Source organism: Falco biarmicus, chromosome 16 (genome assembly GCF_023638135.1).
Source record: "Falco biarmicus isolate bFalBia1 chromosome 16, bFalBia1.pri, whole genome shotgun sequence".
Classification (NCBI taxonomy): domain Eukaryota; kingdom Metazoa; phylum Chordata; class Aves; order Falconiformes; family Falconidae; genus Falco; species Falco biarmicus.
The window spans coordinates 6156807-6171333 of record NC_079303.1 but is presented as its reverse complement, the minus strand read 5'-3'; the positions used below and the strand labels follow the sequence as shown (position 1 = coordinate 6171333).

The 14527-nt window shown below is 50.6% G+C and overlaps 1 protein-coding gene across 3 annotated transcripts in view; it reads left to right on the top strand.

The window, feature by feature from the left end:
• The first annotated feature begins 5695 nt into the window (after positions 1 to 5695).
• Positions 5696 to 14527, top strand: part of LAMB3 (laminin subunit beta 3) — a 31348-nt gene continuing 22516 nt past the window's right edge. For 2 of the 3 annotated variants that reach the window (XM_056361815.1, XM_056361813.1), the window contains exons 1-5: positions 5696 to 5787; positions 8870 to 8948; positions 11152 to 11224; positions 11832 to 11896; positions 12414 to 12568. In XM_056361815.1, coding sequence (XP_056217790.1) covers positions 5710 to 5787; positions 8870 to 8948; positions 11152 to 11224; positions 11832 to 11896; positions 12414 to 12568 — 450 coding nt within the window. In that variant the 5' untranslated portion in view covers positions 5696 to 5709. Of the gene's footprint in view, positions 5788 to 8869; positions 8949 to 11009; positions 11225 to 11720; positions 11897 to 12413; positions 12569 to 14527 lie in introns of those variants that run through there. The other variant, XM_056361816.1, reaches the window with a different exon arrangement.

Below are 14527 nucleotides of genomic sequence, written 5' to 3'. Positions count from 1 at the left end.
GCCGCCGGGGCGGGCGGGGCCGGGGCGGGCGGGGCCGGAGCAGCCGCCAGCACGGGCCGCCCCCCGCCGCCTTGGCCGCGCTTGCCCTTGATCCGGCCAGGCTAAAAAAAACCCCTTTTTATTTCTTTTCCTCCCCCCTCTTCTTTTTTTATCCTTCTTTCCTTTTTTTTTTCCTTTTTTCTTTTTCCTTTATTCCCCTGTCTTCTTCTCTTCTTTCCTTCTCTTTTCTTCCTCTCTTATCTTCTTCCTTTTTTCTCATCTTCTCTTCTTTTTCTTCTTCTTCTCTTCTTTCCTTCTCTTTTCTTCCTCTCTTCTCTTCTTCTTCTTTTTTCTCATCTTCTTTTTCTTCTTCTTCTTCTCTTCTTTCCTTCTCTTTTCTTCCTCTCTTCTCTTCTTCTTCTTTTTTCTCATCTTCTCTTCTTCTTCTCTTCTTTCCTTCTTTTCTTCCTCTCTTCTCTTCTTCTTCTTTTTTCTCATCTTCTCTTCTTCTTCTCTTCTTTCCTTCTTTTCTTCCTCTCTTCTCTTCTTCTTCTTTTTTCTCATCTTCTCTTCTTCTTTTCTTTCCTTCTCTTTTCTTCCTCTCTTCTCCTTTTTTTCTCATCTTCTCTTCTTTTTCTTCTTCTCTTCTTTCCTTCTCTTTTCTTCCTCTCTTCTTCTTTTCTTCTTCTCCTCTTCTTTTTTCTCATCTTCTCTTCTTTTTCTTCTTCTCTTCTTCTTCTGTTCTTCTCAACTCTTCTTCTTCTTTTCTTCTCCTTTTCTTCTTCTCTTCTCTTCTTTTTTCTCCTCTTCTTTTTCTTCCTTTTTTCCTCCTTCTCTTCTTCTTTTCCTTTTCTTCTTCTTTTCCTTTTCTTCTTCTTTTCCTTTTCTTCTTCTTTTCCTTTTCTTCTTCTTTTCCTTCTCTTCTTCTTTTCCTTTTCTTCTTCTTTTCCTTCTCTTCTTCTCTCCATCTTCTCTGCATCTTCTCTTCTTCTTTTCTTCTTCTACAAAACTCATTACTCTTTCCCTCCCCCCACCCCCCAAAAAATAAATTGACCTCAAAGTCTGATTTCAGAGCCAAGACATCATACGTGCAACTTGCAGTGCAGCTCCATGCCTGCTTCTGTAAGAAATGTTCAATATATTAGCAGGAGCTTTGCTGAGCCAGCCCTTTGGAGCAAGGGAGAGAGTCTGTGCCCATAGCTCATAAAATATTACAGCGTTTGGGTCTAGAGCTTGGTTTGTGCATGGTCCCATTCAGCAAAGAGGTGTCTTTGCTTTGCTGCCCTTTCTTGCAGTGAAGTGGGTAAAAAAAGTGCCTTGGGGAGGCGTAGCAAAGGCGTTACCCAGGACAAGGCGTGAAGACGTTAAAGGTTTCTATAGGTGGTTCATGGCAAAGGGAACCATTAGATAGCAGATAGACGTGACGTGTGACAGCACATTGATGTCTTGGAAATGAGAGAATAACTGGGAATTCCCAAGCTAGTGAAAGTTACTGTTAAGACCCTGTTTTTCAGTTTTCCTACACTTGATGCTGAAACTCTGTAATACCCACTTGTGTCACTCCTTGTGATTCACCTAAAGGACAGCACATTTCCATTTTGGGGAAAAAACAGAAGGCTCCACTGTCACACTTCTTCCCTGGCTTGCTGCCGAAGAGCGTTGCATCAATAACACACAGCAAATTACATCATCTGCTGGCTCCGTCAGCACACATATACTGCACTGGCTGGGAGGGCCATATGCATTTCAGTGGCTGCTGACCTTAGGGAAGTTGCTAAAGCCGCAAGAAGTTGTTGGGATTTACAACTTCTGATTTCGCATGGCAGGTGATGGTGTCTGGGCAGATTTCTCACGTGATCCGTGTGGCTGAGGGTGGGAATTGTGCTGCCAGGGCAGCAATACAAACTACCCCACGGTGTGAGCTGATGCGATAGCAGTGTTTTTAAGGAGCGGTTGGTGTGTGGGAAGAGGTGAAGGCTCAGAGGGAGCCTTCGGAAGATGCTGTAAAGGAGGCTGCAGCCCAGCGGCTCCCCAGGCTGGATTTCCTGGAGTGGCACCCCGGGGTGTTCGAACCCTGGCGAGGCACAGCCCGGACGGTGGGCAGGCGGCCCCCAAAGCAAACTGGAGCTGGAGGGGGCTTGTCCTCAAACCAGGCAGAGAAAAATGGGGGTTCTCTTACTCCGTGCCCCCAGCACATGGAAAAGGACTGTGGCACAGGGAATGGGGGTTTGATGCTGCTGAGCTGGGTTTTATCTTGGCCCACCTGGGAGAAACCTCCGTGTGATGTGAATGACTGGGGCTGTGTTTCCCCTTCCTGCTGCTGCTGCGACATCGCTGGTGCCGCAGCTGGCGCATCCGTGTGCCTGGCAGAGCCGAGGCTGAGCACCGCTTCTGTTCTGGGTGTGGGACGGGGCAGAAGAGAGCTCTGAGAAATGGGGGAACTGCTGGAGCGTGTGTTCATTAGCTAGAGAACTTCCTTCTTTCATTAGAGGTTTTGAACACCTTCCTTTCTGGAAACCTGCCCTGCGAGGTGATACTGCCCAAATTCTGATCGAAAATCACTGAACTGGCTCATAAGGGTTGGATCAGATGATCTTTAAGGTCCCTTCCAACCCATTCTCTGATTCAGTAATTAAAACCAGCCTAAAGTCTGGCTTCTGTTGGGGTCACAACTCCAAATTCTTGTTTGCACTCCTCCATGCTGTTTTCCTGCCATCTTCTCCTGCCCTGCCCGGGGTTCTGGGCATTAACGCCCCACTTGGCTCCTGACGGTGGGAACGCGGGCGCTGACTGTCCCGCCTCACAAAGGGACAAGCTGCTTGAGTTTGTTTGGGGTTTTGTTTTGGTCGTCCCCCCCCTTCCTTGCTGAGCTCTGCTGTGGGCATGTGTGGAGCAGTGAGTCACCCCTCGCTCCTCACATCCCGCACGTGGGAGGGTGGCTGGTGGCTTTCCCCACTGCCACCCCTCCTGCCACCCGCAGCACCCGCCCTGGGCGGGAGAGCATTGCACAGCAAGCAGAGCGCTCCAAGGAAACACTGCTGGTGAAAACTTGGGGATTTTTCTGCAAGTTTTGAATGTGCTTAGGAAACTGGATTGCAGGACTGGCTGTAAAAGTTGCTAAAGACTTGTCTATCCCTCCTCAGCGTCTGCTTTTTTTTTTTCTTTAAATAAAAGGTCCTTATCTTCTCTGCCAACTTGGCAGCAAAGGTTGCAGCTGATTCCTGCATTCAAGCTGTTTTTTTCTTCTGCAACGCTTTGAAAAATGACCATTGCAGAAACGATAGCTGAAGGAGACAGCAATTAGACAGGGAAAGTTCAAGGTCACCGTACCTCCAGCCAGGGCTGGCTGCATGGCGAGGCTACCAGCTCTTTGCAGTGTAAGATGTGCTCTCGCCTTCCAGCCCCAGAGCATGATGAGCAGTGTGAGCTGCTCAGGCCCTGCACAAACACTCGAAAGCAGCATGTCTGTGCAGTGCACAGCCCCAGAAACAAAGGTCAGTGTGAAGTGTTGGAGTAGTGACATTTTGCCTAAAAAAAGTTGAGGTGTTTTTTTTTTGGTTTTCTTTTAGCTTTTTTTGGGGTTTTTTTTTTGTTTGTTTGTTTTTTTTTGAGGCAGGATTTTCTTTGCCTCCCGAGCCTTCTATTTCAAGGTCTCTTTTCCAACATGAGGGCTGGGAATGGTACTTTTTAATTCATTAAATACTGATGGAGATGTCCGTGCAATCCTGAAGTACTAAGAGCTGGAGCTGTGGGGGGAGCACAGAGCTCAGGATAATTCTAAGCATTAACCAAGCAGCTGATAGTCATCTGTGGCAAATGCCTCTTATAGCAGCACTCAGATTGTGTTGATTTAATTAAATAATATTTAATTCAATTTTGTTTTGAATTTGAGTAACAAAGTCTGTGCAAGCTCGTTGTGTGGACATTTAAATTGGATTAAGAGTAGATAAAAGGATTAATGATTAACACTAAATTAGACTAATTTTAGCTGTTCCTAATCTTATTTAGGAGAGTCTGCACAAGGAGGTTGTCAGGTTTAATTGCAGCGTTGATTAAACCAGGCTTTATAGCTGGGAGAACTGCAGGAGTTTAACGTCATCTGGAAGAAGGGCTCTGCCTGAATGTGTAAAGCAGTGTGAGCACTTCAGGCTTAACCTAAATGTTGCTGGCTGGGGGAAGGCCCAGGTGTGTGACTGCTCGGGGTGCCTCAGTGAGACGATGCTCCGCAGCCTGGCTCCACTCACCGGCTTCGCACGCGCTGAGCTTGGCTGATGCCTGGTGCGCAGCGCTGGAGCTGCCAGCTCGTGTAACGCTGCTCTGAGTTTGCTTCGGGGGCGCAGGCGAAGGTGCGCTGCAACCATTGCTGCGCCGGGGCAGCTCTGCAGGAGCCCAAAGTGAAGTCGCCTGCTTGCACGGCTTGCTTCGCACAGGGATGACCTTGGTGCTGCTGTCGGGAACCAGAGCACCGGGAGTGACGCGATGGGTGGGTGTGCGTGAGGAGAGGAGCAGGGAGCATTTCCAGCTCTGCAGAAGGGCTGGAGAGGGGTCGCTCCCCGGGCTGTGAGCCCTGGGGCTTGCAGGTGGCTCGGCTCTGGTTTCAGCTGTGGCCCTTGGCCGGCGCTCAGCTCCATGCTGGCAGCGTGGCCACGTCCTGCGCAGGGGCATGGCAGGCGCTGGCCATGCCGCGGGTGCGTGCTGGTGGCTTGGCAGGGAGAGCTACGCTGGGAGGTGCTGGAAGGGAAACAATCGTGGTGTAAGGACCAGCCCCTGCTGCCAGAGCATCTCCATATGAAGCTCCAAGGAATCTTTGGGACAGCTGGCCTGCTCAGGCACAAGTATGCTGTATGTGTTGTTCCCCCAAAACACTTGAGTCAAATGGGGTATAAAAAGAAAAGGAAACCCCAAAGGCCAGCAAGGCATATTAAGGGCTTGTCCCTATTAAAAATGAATAAAATGATAAAACTTTGGTTTCATTACTCCGGCAGTTTGCGCTGTACTGAAGCACTGCGTGCCTGCTCGGTGCGTCCCCGCGAGCCGCCATGGGCACAGAGTGAAGCCAGGTAAATGTGAAGTGTGGGATGGCCACGTGGCTCAGCCGTGGTGACCCAGCTCTGCTGTGCCATCTGGAGGAATGGTAGCTGCCTCCTGGAGAGGAGGAGGTCACAGAGAAACAGCCACAGGGACTTTGGTGCTTTGCACCTAATATCACCCCGTTTCGTGCAGTTTTGCACCCTGGTGGTCTTCCAGCTGACCTGTGGAAGGCCTGGCCAAGTTCCTTTGTCTGAATCCAAAATATTATTTTTTTTTTCATTTTGTATTACTTACCTTGGAGGAAGACATTCAAATGCAATTAACACAATGCTTTTGTTCGAGAGCTGTGAGTGTGGGAGGCCAGCCCCACGGCGAGTGGCACCTTGGCCTCGGTGGCTACTGGAGGTCCCTTCCCAAGCCCAGCCCATGGCTCTGGGTTTTGTAGAGTTGTGGAGGGGAAACTTGAGCCAAAACACTGAGCTGACCTCTGCTTCTTGGAGGCATTTCCCAAAATATAGTGTAGTATCATCTCAGTGGGTCTCAGCAAGAGCACTGCTGAGGTGGAAGGATGTGTTGCCTCATCTGCCACACGTCCGTGTGGGACAAGGGTCAGGCTCTGCTGAACTTTGTCACTGGTAAGCGCGAGCTCTGCGGTGGGGCGTGCTGGGACGTGGGACTGTGCTCACCTGCTCCAGCCTGATGTGCCACCCGGGGAGGGGAGCAAAGATGGGGCAAAACACTTGTATTTTACCCTGGCAGGATCAAACCCCATGCATGGTGAGTCCCTTGTTCCAATTCCAGCAGGTGGGTGGAGGAACAAGCTGGCAGCCAGGAGCAGAAAATAGCGTGATCTCCTTTTCAGTCACCACTTGCAGTGTCAGGGCAGATATAGGGCTTTAAGGGGGCTCCTAAATACCCCATTGGTTTAAACTTTCTGCCAGCGATGGCTGCAGGTGGAGGCAGGGTAGCTGTGCAGAGGGGCTCACTGGCTGGCAACAGTGGGAATGCAGAGACCCCCTCCCTGCTCCATCACCATAGCCTGGAAAAGCCAAAATCCTGCAGAAAACAGCCGGACACTTTCCTAATGGAATATTTTCCCCTTTAGAAAATGTGGACGTGACAAAACCAAAGATGTTCCCCTGCAAGGATAACTTTATCGAACCTGGTGGAAGCAGGCAGGCTTCCCAGCCCGCTGACCCTGCCAGCATTGCTGCCCTGTCGGTGTGCGCCTGGGGAGGGCTGTGCTGCGGGAGGTGGGCAGCCACAGACCCCCCGCGCCGTGCGGGCTCCTGTGCTGCTGGTAGCTGCCTCCTACAAAACAGCAGCATTAAGTATTGTTTAATTTTGATATGCTCGAGCTATAAATGCGGGCTCCTGTGCTGAGCTTGTGTGCATCTGAGCATGTGGAAGGGAGCTGGCAGGGAAAAAAAAGAAAATTCTGACCTAAGGGCGAATAGTGACTGCCTTTGCTTTAGCTGCCACCGGCCCGGTGCGTGCTGTAGCGGGGCCACAGAAGACGGCAGCAGCTTACGTAGGCTGAGTTGGAGGCGCACTGCTCCCAGGGTAACTGGAACTTAAACCTAAACTAGGCCAGCCAGTTTTCAGTTCAAAGTTTTATTCGCTTTCAGAGCAGGTGTAGAGTTTTCAGGACATGAATTGGAATTTCATTAGAAATTCCCGAAACGCTTTTAAAAGAAAATACGACAATTAGCACAGAAGGTGTTTTAAATCGTCTGCATATGCTGGAATGAGGAGGTGGTTTGCTGGTCAGGTTTTAATTAAAATGGAGAATGAAAGATTAGGTGGAGGAAATGTTTTATTACTGAAATCAGCAGAGAGAGTTGTCAAAAAGTTATGACATGGGACAGCATTTCTTACCCCAGACAAAACCAGTTTCCCTTTTCCCACTTCCAGCTCCAGGTCTCGTGCCACCTTCCAGGTTTTTGCCACAAATGTTTGTGTGGGTCTAACAAGACGCACGCAGGCAGTACCTGGCCTAAGGATGGAAAGCATGGGAGGTTTCATCCCAGATCTGGGAAGGCAGGGGCCAGAGGGACTGGGACTCTGGAGTCTGCCCTCCCCTGTGTCAAGATCCTGCTCGGCATCACTGAGCAAATCACCCCTCTTGTAATAGCAGCCACCTGTATAGCAAATGTGCTTTCAGGAATTGTGTTTCAGGCATTTATTAATCCTTCAATGAAAAATGCAACAGCAGCATTAAGTATTGTTGAATTTTGATATGCTCGAGCTATAAAATTATACTCAGTTAGCATCCTTTTTCCTTAATGGAGGTTTTGTGTTTCAAGAGATTAAGTGTTCTTGCATGCAGTGCTCTGCCCCGATTGCCAGTTACCTTTGTGCTCCTCTGAACTCCAGAGAGAGAAGTTGGAAACTAATCGAGCATGATCATTCTAGACTGGTCAGTGCTGACTAATTGGTATCACACCTTGGCTGAGTCAAAAGCTACTGAACTCGGATGGGTTCCTTGGAAAAGCTCCTGAAGGAGTAAAGTGCCTGTAATTCAAACAGAAAGCAAGCATCTGATCAGAAGTAAAACAAAGCGACTCATGCAGGAGTCACATCCTTTTCAGCTCTGGCTGCCGCCGCCTGAGTGCATTTGTTACCGAGTTCACTCTGGGTGCAGCACCCGGCGGGCTGCCCGAGGATGATGAACCCGCGGTGCCTTCCTCTGCTGCAGCTCCATCGCCATCGGAGCCTAGAAAGACTGTGGGGAATGTGACCACACGTGGTGGTGGGGCTCTGGCTGAGGACCCTAGTTAGAAATGCAGAGGCTTGGCAGGGATTAGCCATCGCAGAATGTGAGCTTGTGACACGGAGTGACACACGTGTCCCCAGCTGGCGGGGCTGTTCTGCCCCCTCCCTTGTTTTTGGAGGGAGATTGGTTGTTGAACAGCTGGCTGTGAGTCATTTCTGTTCCCAATGCTGTGACCTCTTCCCACCTGAAACTTAAAATCAGCCCAGCAGCACCTTTCTTGGTTGCTGCCAGCGTGGGAGGGACACGGTCCTCTAAATCATGTCCCCTTCAGCCCACCGCTGGCACGAAGACCTGATGCCAGCCCACTGCCACGGGTACAGGATTGCACAATGTGGAGCTTTTCTGCCTCTGACAAGTGCCTCTGGGTAGGAGAGAGAAGCTGCTTAGCAGGTCACACACGTGCACCACAGAGCAGGAGCTCAAATTATCCTGCCCACACCGATGTCACCAGGTGTGAGGAGGCAGCAGCTCGGTGATGGTGTGGGAGCTCCTCAGGAGCTGGTCACACATCTCAACCTGGAGAAGAGACAAGGCGCAGGGGATCCCTGATGCAGCCCCCTGGCCCTGATGGGACTCAGGAGATCGGGCTGCAGTGCTGCTCCAGGCCGTACTCTGCAGGCTTTACTGTGGACAGATGACAGCGTCGCCCTGGGTACCAGGGAGTGAGGACGTGTTACAGATTGAGACACATCAAGACAGCACAGCCAGCTAAATACAGAGGAGACATAATAGTAAAAATGCACTATGAAAAATGAAATATAAATGTTGTAGCAATCCTCTGTGATCAGTGGGAAGGAGCAGAAAGATGCTGCTGGGACTTCCAGTGCCTTTTCCATTTAGCCTACTACGGCACCAGCCTGTGCTGGGCTGTCAGAGCCCACAAGCCTTGGAGGGCTGGCTAAGACTTTCCCTGGGAAACAAATAAAACTGCAGGAAATGGTGCTCCGACTCATGGGATGTACCCTGCCCTAACACGGTGTCAGGGGACACTGCTGCTTTTTTTCTTTTGTGCTTTTATTGATCTGCAGTAGATATTTTGAAAATGAGACTGTTCCTTGCTTTTGTTCTTGTTTGAACTTGCAGAGCCTGAAATTCCAGGTGATGGATTACCTTGCTTTGGCAAGTCACTGGAGGCAGGCTGGAGGAGCAGAAGATGATGAAGGTATTTTGGTTGTGATTGAGGAAGCACTTCGCAGTTCTTGTTTGTGTGGCAGAATCGCAGTGTCCCATGCTTTACAGTAATTTGGGGTGGAGCATCACCATTTCAGAGCATATTAATGCTCAACATTGCTGAGCTCTGGCAGAATCAATAGGTGGCATTTACAGTCTTCCCAAGAGCAGCTTCAGCCTCCCCGTTAGCCCACCACTGCTTTAGGGTACGGCTTTATACGGGGCAGAGCAGGCACCCAGCAGTGGATGTTTACCCAGGGCTTGCAGGAGTGCCACCTCCAGCATCCCCAGCAGCCTTTCAGAAACCCAAATCAGTCAGATCTTCCTCTCCTTTGCCTTCTCCAGCATAGTCACCCACCAGAGGAGGAGGCTAGGGTTTGGTGGGATTTCTTGCAGAGGCTGGGGTGGGTGGTTAGCGCTTGGCTGCATGAGGTTGCACTGTCGATGGGTTTGACTGCATGTGGGTCTGCTCATGGCCAGAGTACAGGAATGGTGACGGCAACTCGCAGCTCGTCTCATCTCTCAATTTCTCTGTAAAACATTCCAGTGTTTCTTCCTGTTTCCTTTTCACTGCCAGGTGAGATGGGGAGGAGGCATCATTGCAGGAGGAGGAATGTGGTGTTACTGCATTGCTGAGCAGTAACAGGGTAAGGGCAGGCACACCCCAGCTGCCGGCACACCTCAGCGGAGGAGAAGCTGAGCCAGTGCTTCACATATTGTAGCCTTAGGGACAATATTTTTTTTCCCAGCTCCCTATATACCTTTTCTCTGAGCTTCTGATCCTTGGCTTGCACATGCCTGTGTTGCTAGCATGGGGAATGGGGAGGAAGGTAGCGCACGCCAGCAAAGCAACAGGAGCAAAGATCCAGAGTCATCTGTCGTGCTCTGCTCAGCCGCTGAGCGGTATGGGAGAGGATGTGATTTTGGGGTTGTTTCAGTAAAGTAAATGGAAAAGGCTTGATGCAAGTTTTTACGGGGATGAAAAACTGGTTCAGCTGAAATGCAGCATGTCAGCAGTGCCTGGGGGGGTGGGGGTGGTGTGCAAGCTGCTGAGCTGCGCTCCCAGCTGCATTCACTGAACACCCTCAGTTTAAACACATTTGTTAAAATTTTGGTACTTTGCTGGCACAGTAAAACAAATAAACTTCTGATAGTGTTTCCATTAATACTCATGTAAAGCACCAGTGACCACTCAAACAGAAACTGCAAGAGAGCTCTAAATTAAGTCTGAAGTAGAGGAGAAAGGTTTCTCATCAGCTGGCATGCAGCGACGTACCCAAATAAGAATTCTGTATCTTAAAAAATCTGGCACACTGACTTTTTTGACTGCTGATGAGTTCACAGGACTGCATTTTGTAGGTAACTCTCAAGGACCTCTTGGACAATCCTGTCTCTTGAGAAATCCCAGTGCTGCGGACCGGAGAGGGGCTGTGTGACCGAGCCTGCCTGTAACACCCGGGCGCTGTGCTTGAGGTCGCCTTCGCACTGAAGTCTGATATATGAACACACGATGTGATTACAGTTCACGTGGACATCCCAAATTAGGCTTTAAATGATCAGGTTGAGGTGCTGATAGCAGCACTGCCTTGCCATCGCGATGCAAAGCAAAATGTGCAAAACCTGAGCGGGTGGGTAAAGCCGTGCCGGGGCTCTGGAGGGAGCTGGTTTCAAGCCGACTTGGTGGTGTCCTGGTGGTGGCCGTGTGAGCCCGGGTGGGTTAGCTGTGATGGGCTTTCACTTGCCGGTTACCTGGCTTACACTGCCGTCATCCTCGTCTGAAGTGATTTATGTCTGCAGCCATGCGCCCTGTCTAGGAGCTGTCATGAGTTATACAGTAACTGGGCGTGTATGTCTGAGGATCCCTGAATCACTCCCTTTATCGTTACTGCACCCACAGGCACCTTCTCTCCCAGGTGAGGCAGACGCGTGTTAAAAGCCAGGAGAGGAGAGGGCCGGGGCTCAGAGGGCTCTGGCGGTTGCAGGTCGGCTGCCGGGGGCACGGAGGGGGAGAGCCCTTGCTGTGAGCCAGGGACGTGCGGGACACTGCGGGGACCGGGGACGGGGTGAGGTTTCTGGCTGCTGGGGGTGTGCTGGCAGCACTGCTTCCCCTGCACTCTCCCGCCGGGCTTCGCCACAGAGACCCTGCAGGAGACACATATTCTGCAGGGAGTTTTAAGAGTTGTTTTTTTTCACAGAACGCGGCTTTGGGCCATCGCGTGTGCTGGCGAGTTTTGATCTGGAATCGGTTCTGGAAACGCAGGGCAAAGGGTGAGGCTGGAGGACAGAAAATGCGGTGTGCCTGGGAAGAGGTGGCTGTGGGGGTGTGTACGGGGAGTGTGCCTGTGCCTGTGTGTGTTGTGTGTGCGTGTGTGCATTGTGTGTGTGTGCGCACCTCATGCTCCTCAGGGCATCGTCTCTAGCCCTGCATTGCGACCTGGCATTGGTGCCGGCTCCCTGCCCATGGCACATCGCGGTGCTGGGGGCTGTGGCTTCTCCATGTCCCCACGGAGCCGGCAGTCAGCAACTCCAGCTTTGCTGCGAGCAAGGTGCTGTGCTGGTACCTGTGGTTCACCTCAGCAATAACATAAAGATCCAAAGATAGTGTTTGGGGAAGAGGGCAATCTCATACGGACTTCAGGGGAATCTTGTGCGTGCTTCATGAGTTAGATGAAAGGCTGGGATTCTTTGTGCATTACATATAATCTGAGCATCTGATTTTCCTCTTAATTATTCTTGATTTTTCACCCATCTTATTCTGTTGTAGATCAATTGAAATTATCTCCCTGTAAACTGAGGAGGAACGTGGAGGACCTGGACTGAGCTTTAGCCTGGCATTTTCTGCTCATTTTTGCTCATGCTGAAAATTCTTCCCTAGGTGTGTCCCTGGCAGCATGGAGTCACGCTGCCAGCTTTGGCCGTGGGCAGTATTTGTCCTCTTGGGTAAGGCTCACCATCCAGTGTTTCTGAAAGGATACGGGGGAAGCTGACTAAACAGAAACACTCCTAATGTAAGCTTTGTATTAGCAGCAGTATTGTGGCAGCAGCTGGGAGACCGGTGTTTGATAATGGTGCTGGTGTTTGGCAAAAGGCTGCTCTCTGACCTGAGCAACCCACTATGGGGCTGGCTGTGCAGGTATATAACAGGGGCCACCAAACAGGGCTGTTCAGTATGATGGGCAGGGAACTGAGCATCCCTGCAGCCCAAACGCTGGGGTCATGGCAAAGAAGAGTTTCAGAAATAACTGTTAATACAAAGCACTTTAAAAGTGCCTTTTTCATATTAAAACTGAAGGTAATTCAGAGGCAAAGTACCTTTGTCCTTTTTGCCATATGCATTGTGTAGGTCATCCCACGCATGACCTTGTAGTCGGCCTGTTGTAGAAAACAGCCGATGTGCAGGTTGATGCCTGTGTGCCACCCTGACACAACCCCAAGTCCTGTTTTCCTGCTGTTCCAGCTGCCCCGCAGCTGCTGGGCGCACAGCAAGCCTGCTCCCGTGGAGCCTGCTACCCCCCCGCCGGAGATGTCCTGCTGGGACGAGTCCACCTCCTGAGAGCCTCCTCCACCTGCGGCCTCACCAAGCCCGAGACGTACTGCACACCCCACGGAGAGGTACGTTCACCTCCTCCCTCTGCGCTCCTAAACCTCACGTAGGGATCTAGTGCCTTTACCCATCCTGTCCTTCCTACCCTTTTGCAGGGATGCGTTTAACCTGTTCCAGGTGTTTATCCCCCTTCCAACCGTGCTGGGTTGTTGCAGCATCTCTGGTGTCCCCTCAAGCCCTTCTCTACCATCCCAATGGTTGAGAAGAGGAGCAGAGCACAAACGCAGTGGCAGGGAAAGGGCAGTAAAGCTCTGGCGCGAAGCACTGGAGGCAAAGGAAACTTTTGCATCCGAAATATCCCAAGCCTTCCTATCCCCAGACTTTTTAGTTATAAGTTAGACTCGTATTTCACTCATCAAAAATGGGAACATTTCAGGTCTTTCACAAAGACTTGGAAAAGCTCCTGAGCTGAACAACTGTTTTCAATTACGCTGGCTGTGCGGGGGCAGGAGATCACGCTGGGCAGGATGACGTTTCAGCCAGCTGCGGGTTCCCAGGCTCCAAAGCTGCCACCAGATCAGAGGAAGAGTTTAAGGATAAGTCTGCCCGAGCACCGAGCTGAAAGCTGCAGGGGTGGTGTCCCTTCCTAGAGCTTTTTTCTGTCAGTCTGGCAATGTTAACCCTGTGAGAACCGTGGGAGGAGATGGAAAGGGAGAGGGTTCAATGCAGGACAGGCAAAAAGGGTGTTGGAAAAGATGCTGGAGAGGAAAGGAAATGGCAGACCTCCAGTGTTTTCTACAGTGAAATCCAGCTTGAGAAAGGCAGCCTTCTTTGGGTTTTAATTCCCTTTCAAGTTGAAGGCCAGGACGTGGCAGTAAGTGGATTTGTTGCAGAACTGGTGGTGTTCTCCTGGGCCGGAGAGATTTTCACTCCTCTGTGGGCTCAGGGGTGGCTGTTGGCTGGTGTGAAGCTGAGGCAGGTCCCTGGCCCTGAGGGGTGCGAGCATCACATCCTCCTGGATGCTGGGCTGGCTGCGGCGTCTGTCCTTTGCCGGCTCGTGTTCCAGGCTGACCGTGGTGGTCAGGCATTTCCGCCGTTCAGGCTCCCACTCGCTTTTTTGGGAGCTGTTTTGCTGCTCCCAGGGAGCAGGGCTGTTTGCAAACCCCTGCTGCTTCATGCAGGTGCCGTGGCCCACGGACAGGAAAAAAAGCAAGCAATTAGTTCTGCTCTGACTTCATCTCCTTTTTTCTTCCTCATTTCTGTTTATACTTGAGGAACATTGTACATACATGTACCTCTGAAATCTTCGCTTAACATTGACCTTTGACACGTGGCGAGGAGGCTTGTACTGTGGGAAGCAAGTGTCTGCAAAACCCTGATGAAGCTGGTCGTCCTAATGCCAGCTGGAGTGGACTAGTTATCCCCTTTGCCTGGCCTGGAGAAGAGTGGTCTTCAGCTGTGGTCACCGGCATCACCGGTGATCTCTGAAGCAGGAGCTGCGCATCTCTCTGAGGGCTGTTGTACCTCCAACAGAAATGATCCACTCGCTGCAGAAGTAGTGAGTGAGGGCTCAGGGTGGTACTGCGGAGGAAGGCAGGGAGCAGGATTGCAGCAGTCTCTTCTAGTCTTCAAGCCCCTAAAATATTTAGTTTTCATATTCCTTATACCTTGCCTTATGAGTACCAGAGTTAAATGGAATATGGAACAATTAATGCCGGTACGTTGAACTGGATTCTCCAATTCTAGCTTTGGGAACGGGACTTTGCTTCTTATATGTGTTCCTGTCCTTCACTGAAATGAGAGATTCATCATTACTGCTAGCAAATTCCTCAAAGACCCTTAGTTCCATTCTGCAGCTGTAATGGCTAATGGGGGCTTTCAGTATACCAGCTCCTATCTTTGCAGGAGAAATCCCCATGCATTGAGCATTTCCTAATTTTTTCCTCTCTTTTTCTACTTACCTAATTTAAGCAAAAATTAGTCCCCTGATCTCAGTTTTCCTATTCTTATCCCATAAAAAGTAAGCA